Raw genomic sequence first — 12,375 nt, forward strand, 5'->3', positions numbered from 1 at the left:
TCTCTGTAATCATCTTACTTTCTCTACATCCTAGTACCATGCTTGTCAGTGCGGCATTGAGAGATTTGGTGGAAAACGTACATATTTATCCATTTAGACTTCCATTTGCATCTGGCAGGATAACCTTCAGCAGGCTGGTTAACCTCAATGAGCCTCAGTTTCCTTGGATTTAAATGAGGTTAATATTACCCATCTTGTGAGGATGTAGGTAAAAAGGATGGGACAGTACTTGGCACAGAGTAGCTCTCAGTAAGCATCCGTTCCCCATTCCTTCCCCGCCCAGGATACTCAATACATGGAGTTGAATAAATGAATAAATTATTTCAGAGATGAATACACTTTGGCATCTTTCTTGGATATATTCACACTCCCCAAAGCCCAAATATTGCAGTTAAAAAAAAACATCCAATGGCCGGGTGCGGTGGCTCACGCCTGTAATCTCAGCACTTTGGGAGGCCAAGGCGTGTGGATCATTTGAGGTCAGGAGTTTGAGACCAGCCTGGCTGACATGGTGAAGCCCCGTCTCTACTAAAAATACAAAAGTTAGCCAGGCGTAGTGGTGAGCGCCTGTAATCCCAGCTACTTGGGAGGCTGAGGCAGGAGAATCGCTTGAGCCTGGGAGGTACAGGTTGCAATGAGCCAAGACTGCACCACTGTACTCCGGTTTGGGCGACAGAGTGAGACCCTGTCTCAAAAAAAAAAATCAACTAGGTAACCAAATTTGCAGGAGGCAGCCATCCTACAGCAGGGGCTAAAATGGTTTCCAGCAGATGGAGAAGCACCTCTGTTGTTTTCTAAAGGGAAATACATGCCTGTAATCCCAGCACTTTGGGAGGCTGAGGTGGGAGGATCATTTGAGCCCAGGAGTTTGAGACCAGCCTGGGCAACATAGTGATACTCCATCCTGACAAATAAAAAATTTAAAAATTAGCTGGGCACAGTGGCAGGCACCTGTAGTCCCAGCTACTCGGAAGGTGGAGATGGGAGGATTTTCTGAGCCCAGGAGTTCAAGGCTGTATGTAGTGAGCTGTGTTTGCACCACGGCACTCCAGCCTGGGTAACACAGTAAGACCTTGTCTCAAAAAATAAACAAATACATAAAATAAAATAATGCAAAGAAACTACATCAGGAAAGATGACTGGACACGGTGGGTCACGCCTGTAATCCCAGCACTTTGAGAGGCTGAGGCGGGTGGATCACCTGAGGTAAGGAGTTCAAGACCAGCCTGGCCAACATGGGGAAACCCTGTCTCTACTAAAAATACTATCAGCAAGGTGTGGTCGCGGGCGCCTGTAATCCCAGCCACTTGGGAGGCTGAGTAATGAGAATTGCTTGAACCCAGGAGGCAGATGTTGCTGTGAGCCGAGATCGCGCCACTGCACTCCTGCCTGGGCGACAAGAGTGAGACTCCATCTCAAAAAAAAAAAAAGAAAAGAAAAAAGAAAGAAACTACATCAGGAAACAATGCCACAGGACCTTGTGTTTGACCTCTTTTATTTCTCTCCTTGATACAGAAAGCATCCAGTTAGTGCCTAATAAATGCACACTAAAGGCTTTGCCTCCTTAGAGGTGCTGGAGTAGCAAGACTGGCTGGGAGCCACAGGAAGTCCTGGAGCCACAGTGTCCTCTAGTGGGAAAATGAGGCCATAGCACCTCACAGAGCTGACTGAGACACACAGTGCGGTGCCAGAGCTAGCTGGGCAGTTTCCCTAAAGTGACCTGGATTAGTCTCAGTGCAGGCGCCAGGGCAGACTTCCAGGGCTGTTTTCATGCCTAGAAAACAAAAAACAAACAAACAATACACTTTACAGGACGTGTTTTTCTGCACGTATTACTCAGAAAGCCATTGCAGCCACATTTGTTCCTTAAAAGTCATTGTCAGTCAATTTACGGGTCTAGGCGATGATTATAGGCTAGCATCACAGAAAGAAACCAGATATTTGCTGCCTCTGATGGAAGTATACAGCACCCCTTAAGTATTTTTGCTACAGAATTGAACCTGAATCTGTTCACGTCTCTAGATCCAATTCACAGGAAATACATTGGTCATTAATGAATAAATATATTTAGAAGAGTATGTTGAATGACACCACAGGGATATGATCAGGAAAATCCATACCATAAGAAACTACAGGACAAATCACCTGGTTTCATCAGGAATATATATATATATATATATATATATATATTTGATCCTGAGTTAAAAAAATCAAGTGGAAAAAAAAAACTTGTTTAAAGAGTTGGGGCGATACAAACAATGTATATTTGGTCTTAAGGAATGGTGGTTTTTTTGAGACAGGGTCTTGTTCTGTCGCCAAGGTTGGAGTGCAATGGTGCCATCAGGTCTCACTGCAGCCTCGACATCCCAGGCTCAATCAATCCTCCTACCTCAGCCTTCTGGGTATCTGGCACTACAGGCCTACACCACCATGCCCGGCTAATTTTTGTATTTCTTTGTTGACATGGGGTCTTGCCATGTTGCCCAGGCAACTCCTGAGCTTTAACCCTTGAGCTTAAGCGATCTGCCCACCTTGACCTCCCAAAGTGCCGGGATTACAGGCATGAACCAACATGCTTGGCCAATAGTTCATTTTTAAAGTGTGAAGATGGTATTGTGGTTTTGTTTTGTTTTGTTTTGTTTTAAGATTCTTTATACTTTAGAGGTACACACTGAAGTATTTTCAGATGAAATAATGGGCTATCTGGGATTTGTTCAGCATAATTCCAAAATGGGTGGGGGAACAATGAAACAGATTGTCCATGCTGGTAAGTGTTGAAGTTCAGTGGTGGGTACATGTACGCGAGAGATCATTATACTATTTACTCTACTTTTGTTTTTATTTGAACATTTTAAAAAATATTTTAAAAAATCCTTACTAAGGTTAAGTTTTACCTTAATTCTGAGAGCCCACAGGTAACTCCTTTAAAAGCCTTATTTTGCTGCCTCTGTGAGAAAACTATTTGACAGCTTCTGTAGGATGGGGTGTTATAGATTGCTTTCACCAAGCACATCTGAGAAGTATGGTGAGAATCGGGTGAACCTCTATGCTTTAAAACTAGAGGGTCAGGTGCAGTGGCTCATGCCCATAATCCCAGGACTTTGAGAGGCAGAGGTGGGAGGATCGCCTGAGCTTAGGATGTTTGAGACCAGCTTGGGCAATATAAGGAGACTTCACCTCTACAAAAAAATTTAAAAAGCTGGGGTGGGGGGTGGTGGGCGTGGGCCTCTAGTCCCAGCTACTCAGGAGGCTGAGGCAGGAAGATTGCTTGAGCCCAGGAGATGGAGGCTGCAGTGAGCCGTGATGGCGCCTCTGAACTCCAGCTTGGGCGACACAGACCCTGTCTCAAAAAAATAAATAAAACAGCACCATTTGAAAGAGCTTCTGTTCTTTTATTTACCCCTGGATAATAGGGTGGGAAGAGGCCAAGAACCAGTGGACAGATCGTTTAAGGGCGGCTTTGACAAATGCTCTGACTCAAGGAAGCCAGTCGCACATATGCTCTCGGCAATCTCCAGACTGTCTGCATGACCCTCTCTCCTGAGCAGTAACTCCTGACCAGAACTTCCCAAGAAAACCTCAACAAGTGTATAGGTGGATTAAGCACCTCCTGCCTCCTTTGCAACCATCATTCTCCCCTCTGCACCAGCTTATATAAACACAGCTGTATCAGCAGCCCGCCAGCTGCCAACTCTCTTAGAAGATATTTGGCATTTTCCTATTCTGGCTAAAAATAAGTCTCAGGCTCTCCTGGGCATCTGCAGGTGGAGTGCTCATTCTGCCATGCTGGAGTTTTCTTAAGATGCTGTAAGTAAGAAACATGGAATTACTTGTATCATGTTCATGGCAGAAGCTCTGCTCCTTCCCTTGGGAAATGGTCACAAGCATAATCAAAGCTGAAAGGAGCCCTTCTGCCTGTCCCTAAAGGTCTCACTGGGTACTAACCTCGAACATGGCATCTGCAAACAGAGGACATGGGTTCAAGTCCCAGTCCTGCTGCTTAGCTAGGTCTGGGACAGGTTCCTTAAACTCCTTTAGTCTTAGTTCTCTTATAATGGGCATGATAGTAATATCTACACCTCTTGGTTATGACAATTAAATGATATGTGAAAAGGGCTTTGGAAACAGCTCTATAAATGTGCTAATTTTTTTCCTTCTTCTTTTTTTTTTTTTTTGAGATGGAGTTCCACTCTTATTGGCTAGGCTGGAGTACAATGGTGCAATCTAGGCTCATCGCAACCTCCACCTCCCAGGTTCAAGTGATTCTCCTGCCTCAGCCTCCCGAGTAGCTGGGATTACAGACATGCACCACTAAACCTGGCAAATTTTGTATTTTTAGTAGAGACGGGGGTTTCTCCATGTCAGTCAGGCTGGTCTCAAACTCGCGACCTCAGGTGATCAGCTGGCCTCAGCCTCCCAAAGTGCTAGGATTACAGGCGTGAGCCACCGCACCCTTTTTAGGGATCCCATCTAAAACAAAACCAAACCAAAAACTATGTGATTTACCATATTAACAGACTGAAGAAGGAAAACCATACGATAATCTCAATAGATGCAGAAAATCATCTGACAAAATTCAACATTTATTTATGATAGGAACTCTGAGGTGGTTGCTGTCCCAGGAGCGGCCTGAAGGTGGGCAAAAGGGGAAGGAGGGAGACCAGTTAGAAGCCTAGTCCATCAATCCCAGCTAGAGAAAGACTAGGGAGATAATTAGATCATGACGGTGGTGAGAGGTGGCCACTCTCTGATTATCTTGAAGGTAGGCCCAACAGGATTTGCTAATAGAATGACCGTAGGGAGTGAGGGAAAGAAAGTATCCAATAAGGCTGACTTTGATATTTTTGGACTGATCAACTGAAAAGCTAAAGTTGTGGTTAATAATGATGGGGAAGATGGTGGGCACAGCAAATTTTGGTGGAATAGATCAAAAGTTTAATTTTGGACATGTTAAGTTTGAGATATACATTCAGCATCCAAGGTAAGATGTCTAATAGGCAGAGGATATATAAATCCAAAGATAAAGAGAGAGACCATATTTGGGCTCTAAATTTGGAGGCTTCAGCATATAGTTGGTGTTTAAATGTAGGAGAGAAATAAAATTACCAAAAATCTGAGAAAAGGCAGAAAAAAGGTGTCAAGGACTCAGCCCTGTGTCCCTTCACCATTAAGATATCTGATAGAGGAAGACAATCCAGCAAAGAAGCCCGGAAAATAGTGGCCAGCGAGGCAGAAAGAAAACCAGAAGATTGTGGAGGCCAGAAGCAGACAGTGTTCCAAGGAGAAAGGAAATGTGTCAGATGCTGTTGCTGAGGATAAGACAATGGCTGAGATCAGATGCTGTTGCTGAGGGTAAGACGATGGCTGAGATCAGATGCTGTTGCTGAGGGTAAGACGATGGCTGAGATCAGATGCTGTTGTTGAGGGTAAGACGATGGCTGAGATCAGATGCTGTTGTTGAGGGTAAGACAATGGCTGAGATCAGATGCTGTTGCTGAGGGTAAGACGATGGCTGAGATCAGATGCTGTTGCTGAGGGTAAGACGATGGCTGAGATCAGATGCTGTTGCTGAGGGTAAGACGATGGCTGAGATCAGATGCTGTTGCTGAGGGTAAGACGATGGCTGAGATCAGATGCTGTTGCTGAGGGTAAGATGATGGCTGAGATCAGATGCTGTTGTTGAGGGTAAGATGATGGCTGAGATCAGATGCTGTTGCTGAGGGTAAGACGATGGCTGAGATCAGATGCTGTTGCTGAGGGTAAGACGACGGCTGAGAACTGATCGTTGGATTTGGCAATGTGGAGGACACTGGAGACCTTTACAAGAGCAGTTTTGGTATGGTAGGGGAGGTAACAAGCTGGGAGGAGTGGCTCAAGACAGAATAGGAATATCAATCTCTTCAAAAATTCTTCCAAAAAATAGAAAAGGAGAGAACACTTCCCAACTCATTCTGTGAGGCCAGTATTACCATGAAAAGTATTACTTGGGGCCCGGCACGGTGGCTCACGCCTGTAATCCCAGCATCTTGGGAGGCCGAGCTGGGTGGATCACGAGGTTAGGAGATTGAGACCATCCTGGCTAACACAGTGAAACCCCATCTCTACTAAAAATACAAAAAATTAGCCAGACATGGTGGCAGGCGCCTGTAGTCCCAGTTACTCGAGAGGCTGAGGCAGAAGAATGGTGTGAACCTGGGAGTTGGAGCTTGCACTGAGCCGAGATCACGCCACTGCACTCCAGCCTGGGAGACAGAGTGAGACTCCATCTCAGAAAAAAAAAAAAAGAAAAGTGTTACTTGGATAACAAAACTAGACAGAGACATCACAGGAAAACTATACAATGATACACTTTATGCTATAGATGCAAACATCCTCAACAAAATACTAGCAAACTGAATCCAACAATATATAAAAAGGAGTATATACCATGACCAAACATGATTTTCCCAGAAATGCAAGATTGGTTCATCATACAAAAATCAATGTAATACACACACTGTATGAATGGAATAAAGGACAAAAAACAAATGATCATTTCAGTAAACAAAAAAAAGCACTTGATAAAATCCAATGTTGCTTCATTATAAAAACACTCAACAAACTAGGAAGAGAATTGGTTTAATCTGATAAAAGACATCTATGAAAGACCCACAGCTCAGCCTGGGCAACATGGCGAAACCCTGTCTCTACTAAAAAATACAAACATTAGCTGGAGGCCGGGTGTGGTGGCTCGCCCCTATAATCCCAACACTTTGGGAGGCTGAGGCAGGCGGATCGCTTGAAGTCAGGAGTTCGAGACCAGCCTGGCCAACATAGCAAAACCCCATCTCTACTAAAAATACAAAAATTAGCTGGGCATGGTGGCACGTGCCTGTAATCCCAGCTATTTGGGAGGCTGAGACAAGAGAATTGCTTGAACCCGGGAGGCGGAGGTTGCAGTGAGCCGAGATTGCACCACTGTACTCTAGCCTGGGCGACACAGCAAGACTTCATCTCCGAAAAAACAAAAAAACAAAAAAACAAAAAAACAGAATTAGCTGGGCGTGGTGGTGTGTGCCTGTGATCCCAGACACTTGGGGGCTGGGAGGTTTGCTTGAGCCCAGGAGGAGGAGGTTGCAGTGAACCAAGATCACGCCACTGCACTCCAGGCTGGATGACAGAGCAAGACCCTATCTCATAAAAAAAAAAAAAAAAAAAAAAGAGAGAGAGAGAGAAAACCCACAGCTAACCCATAACTTACTACTGAAAAGACTGAATGTTTTCCCCCCGAAGATCAAGAACAAAACAATGATGTCTGCTCTTGTCATTTGTACTTAACAAATGACATGGGGGGTCTAGGCCGGGCAATTAAGAAAGAAATATAAATAAAATAAATAAAAGACATATGCTTTGGAAAGGAAGGAATAAAACTATCTCTAATTGCAGATGACATGATCTTATGTATAGAAAATCCTAGGCCTGCTGTGGTGGCCCATGCCTCATCCCAGCACTTTGGGAGACCAAGGAGGGAGGATCGCTTGAGCCCAGGAGTTGGAGACCAGCCTGGGCAACATGGCAAGACTGTGTTTCCACCAAAAAAAAAAAGGACAGAAAAGAAAGACTAGCCGGGCACAGTGGCTCACACCTGTAATCCCAACACTTTGGGAGGCTGAGGCGGGCCGATCACCTGAGGTCGGGAGTTCGAGACCAGCCTGACCAACATGGAGAAACCCTGTCTTTACTAAAAATACAAAAAAATTAGCCAGGCATGGTGGCAAATGCCTGTAATCCCAGCTACTCGGGAGGCTGAGGCAGGAGAATCACTTGAACCCGGGAGGTGGAGGTTGCCATAAGCCGAGATTGCACCATTGCACTCCAGCCTGGGTAACAAGAGCAAAACTCCAAAAAAAAAAAAAAAAAAAAGAAAGAAAGAAAGAATAAAAAAGCTGGGTGTGGTGGCCTGTGCCTGTGGTCCCAGTTACTGGGGAGGCTGAACTGGGAGGATCACGTGAGCCTGGGAGGCAGAGGTTGCAGTGAGCCGAGATCATGCCACCGTACTGCAGCCTGGGCAACAGAGTGAAACCCTGTCATAAAAAAAGAAAAGAAAATTGAAAACATATGCCCATACAAAAACTTGTATATGAATGTTTGTAGCAGCATTATTGATAATAACGAAAAGGTGGAAACAACCCAAAATATCCATAATTTTTTTTTTTTTTTGAGACAGAGTCTTGTTCTGTTGCCCAGGTGATCTCGGCTCACTGCAACCTCCACCTCCTGGGTTCAAGTGATTCTCATGCCTCAGCTTCCCCAGTAGCTAGAATCACAGGCATGCACCACCACACCTGGCTAATTTTGTATTTTTAGTAGAGACAGGGTTTTGCCATGTTGGCCAGGCTGGTCTCGAACTCCAGCCACAAGTGATCCGCCTGCCTTGGCCTCCTATGTGCTGGGATTACAGGCGTGAGCCACCGTGCCTGGCCCAAATATCCATAAATTGATGAATGATAAACAAAATGTGATATTTCCATACAATGAAACATTACTCATCCATGAAAAGGAATGGAATGCTGATACATGCTGATACAAGGTTCATACGGATGAACCTTGAAAACGTCATGCAATCTGAAAGGAGCTAGTCACAAAGATCCACATATTGTATGATTCCATTTATATAAAATATTTAGAAGAAGCAAATCCGTAGACAGAAAGTAGATTAGTGATTACCAGGGGTTTGGAGAAAGGATTGGGGAGTGACTGCTAATGGGTACAGAGTTTCTTTCGGGAGTGATGAAATGAGATAGTGGTGATGGTTGCACAAGTTTGTGACTATACTAAAAGCCACTGAATTGTACATGCTAAAAAGGTGAATTTTATGGAGTGTGAGCTATATCTCAGGTTCTGAAAAGAGAATAGGAGACACTGAGGAAACTCTTTCAAGCAAGCTATAAAGGGAACAGAGAAATGCGGACGAAGAGATATTTTTTTTCAGATGGGAGAAGTAATGTTTGTTTGTTTGTTTGTGTGTTAATAAATCCAGAGGAAAACAAATCAAAGATCCAAGAAAGGCAGGGGGAATTGTTGGAGGATGCAGACGACAGAGGCCAGACTCTAATGCGCAAGGGAAGGAGCTGCCTGTGGACAGTGTCTCTGTAGTCACAGAAGGGAGAATATAGCAGATATGTTCAAGTCCAGGTAGGTGGGCACACACGGGATGAGAATTGGACGAGATTCTCTTCCAAGTGCTCTCCTTCAGAGAGCTTGGTCTGTTTTCCTTCAACATCTTGCTTATAGCCTCCTGTCTCAAAACGTGCCTGCCAAGAAAGTACACTTGCTTCCAAGACAACAAGCAAGAAAGCAAGCAAACCAATCCCCTAAAATCATCTACCCTGATAGCTTTATTCTTTTCTTTTCCTCAAGACAGGGTCTTGCTCTGTCACCCAGGCACAATCATAGCTCACTGCTGGCCCCAATAGCTTTACAAAGTGAATTCCAGCCAGGCACACAGTGGCTTATGCCTGTAATCCCAGCACTTTGGGAGGCCAAGGCAGGAGGACTGCTTTAGCTCAGGAATTTGAGCCTGGGCAATCTAGCAAGACCTCACCTCTTCTAAAAATTTTTTAAAATTCGTCAGGTGTGGTGGCATGTGCCTGTAGTCCCAGCTTCTTGGGAGGCTGAGGTGGGAGGAGTGTTTGAGCCCGAGAGGGCGAGGCTGCAGTGAACTATGATCGTGCCACTGTACTCCCTGCTGAGGGGCAAGAGTGAAACCCCAATTCAAAAAAAAAAAAAAATTCCATCTCAAACTGGTCATTCTGAGTTCTTTCAACAATGTTATTTATTTCTATGTTATTTTAATCTATCTTTGAAATTAAATTTTATTATCAAAGAGTAATACTTGCTCAAGTAAAATCCAAAAGGTACAGAAAGCAAATCTCTCTCCCACCTGTCCCCAGCCCTCCTCCTTGAGGCCAGTTTATTGTATATCCTCTGAGAGGTAGTCTATGCATAATTGCATATTTATCCCTCCTCCTTTTTTTTTATTAATTCATTAATTAATTAATTTATTTATTTTTGAGACGGAGTCTCGCTCTGCTGCCCAGGCTGGAGTGCAGTGTTGCGATCTTGGCTCACTGCAAGCTCCACCTCCCGGGTTCAGGCCATTCTCCTGCCTCAGCCTCCCAAGTAGCTGGGACTACAGGTGCCCGCCACCACATCCGGCTAATTTTTTGTGTTTCTTTAATAGAGACGGAGTTTCACCGTGTGAGTCAGGATAGTCTCAATCTCCTGACCTTGTGATCTGCCCGCCTCGGCCTCCCAAAGTGCTGGGATTACAGGCGTGAGCCACCGCACCTGGCTCCCTCCTCCCTTTTTAAAACCACAAATAGTATCCAGACTTACCTAGCATTCTGCATCATGCTGTTGTCACTGAAGATACATCTTGGAGATTGCTTCATATCAGTACATACAGCACTGACACATTTGTTTTCATAACTGTCATGATATCATGGTCCTAAAACATGTTCACAGAGTCCTTGATACTTCTCCTTTCAAGAAGTGGCTCGATCCCCCTCCCCAAACATGTGTGCTGGACTTAGTGACATGCTTCTATAGAACAGAATATGGCAGAAACAATGATGTGTGCCCTCTGAGACTAGGTCAAACAAGACAGTGCAGCTTCCTCCTGTTTTCTATCTCTTGGGTCACTTGCTCCGGGGTCAGCCAACGGCCATGTCATTCAAGTAGCCCTGTGAAGAGAGGCCCATGTGGTGAGGAGCTGAGGCCTCCCGCCAGTGGCTAATGTGCTATCTTGGAAAGGGATCTCCCAGCTCCAGTCAAGCCTTCAGGTGACTGCAGCCCTGGTGGACAGTCTGAATACAATCTAATTAGTGACCTGGAGCCAGAATCACCCAGCTAAATTGCTCCCAAATTCCTGACCCACAGAGACTGTGAGATAACATGTTTATTTTAAGCTGCCAAGTTTTGGAATAATTTGTTATGCAGCTATATATATATATTTTATATATATTATATATATAAAATATATTTTTTCTGAGATAGGGTCTTGCTGTGTCACTCAGGCTAGAGAGCAGTGGCACAATCTCAACTCACTGCAACCTCTGCTTCCTTGGCTTATGAGATCCTCTCACCTCAGCTCCCTGAGTAGCTGGGACTACAGGCGTGCAGTCCCACACCCAGCTAATTTTTTAATTTTTTGTAGAGATGGGTAGAGACCATGTGCATCAGGCTGGTCTCGAACTCCTGGGCTCAAGTGATCCGTCCACCTTGGCCTCCCAAAGTGCTGGGATTCCAGGTGTGACCCACCACACCCCGCCAGCAATAGATAATTAAGATGCATGTTTAAGATAAATGTGTCCTATCTCCTCCATCATCCCGTTTCAATAGGAAAAGCCTTTGGCCAGCCATAAAGCGTGCATGAATATGAGGTACAATGCTTCCTATCCCATTTTCTCTCCCCAGCTTTCTGATGGCGACCAGCACATACCTCTGGGTTTGTTCAAACCTGTTGCTCTCCAGTAACACAGTGTGGTCTGTGGGTCTTTGAGCCGAGTCTGCGCTGGCCCATCTCATATGCTCCCAGTTGATGACTTCCCCCAGAGATGTTGGTGTTTTCATCAGTACTTCCACCAGCAATTCTCTGGGTCGGTGTCAGAACCGTGTAATAATAAGTTTTTGAAATGTTCAGGAAGTGAAGTCAGCTAAGAAACAAATTTGGCTTTCTGAGCCCTTTCCCATCTCCGCTGATCTGGGCAGGCCTCCCTGCAGTGTGGAGAGGACCTGTCAACTATACTCTGAGAATAAAGATTTCTTTTTTTAAAAAAAATCTCATCTTTTCCCTGGAGTGGAAAGGCAGCTAATAGCATTCAGATATTTTGAGATGAAACTGTTACCATGGGAATGTTTCCATATCTCTCCCTTAATAATGATGGGTAGAAACAATGAACAGTACAGCTCTTAGAATTCTAGAGATAAAGGAAACAAGGGGAGAAAAATGAAAGCTGGAAAAACAGATCCCCCTGAAGGACTGATTATCTCACTCAAAACTCTGCTCTGGCTGCATTCTAGGTGAATGTGGGGAGTTTGTAGGTCAGCAGTTTTTCTCCAAGGTTCAGGGTTCCCATATAGGAGGGAGATCAGTGATCCTGCGGTGGGTGGGGGCTGATTCTTCAGTAATTGCTGGTAAGGGGGTGAAGCTGGTCTCTCCTTCTGAGGCTCTGTGTGCAGGGTGGGGAGTGGAGGAGGAAAACTGAAGAGCTAACAAATCCAGATGCTTCTAAATACTTCTCCATCTTTGTCCTGGCAAGAGGTCAAAGCACTTGAGGAACTGCTCCTCCCTAGGGCCTCAGACTGTACCCTGAAAGTAGAAGCATGCTGGCA

General features: G+C 44.9%; 1 protein-coding gene across 3 annotated transcripts in view; it reads right to left on the bottom strand.

Annotated features, from left to right (window-relative positions):
- Positions 1–1,478: 1,478 nt before the first annotated feature.
- Positions 1,479–12,375, bottom strand: part of RHOT1 (ras homolog family member T1) — a 111,871-nt gene continuing 100,974 nt past the window's right edge. Inside the window, exon 19 of one of the 3 annotated variants that reach the window (XM_030807906.1) lies at positions 1,479–1,774. In XM_030807906.1, coding sequence (XP_030663766.1) covers positions 1,732–1,774 — 43 coding nt within the window. In that variant the 3' untranslated portion in view covers positions 1,479–1,731. The remainder of the gene's footprint in view (positions 1,775–12,375) is intronic. The other 2 variants (XM_030807902.1, XM_030807905.1) reach the window with 2 other exon arrangements.

The sequence above is a fragment of the Nomascus leucogenys genome, unplaced genomic scaffold (assembly GCF_006542625.1).
Source record: "Nomascus leucogenys isolate Asia unplaced genomic scaffold, Asia_NLE_v1 Super-Scaffold_249, whole genome shotgun sequence".
In the NCBI taxonomy this organism is placed as follows: Eukaryota; Metazoa; Chordata; class Mammalia; order Primates; family Hylobatidae; genus Nomascus; species Nomascus leucogenys.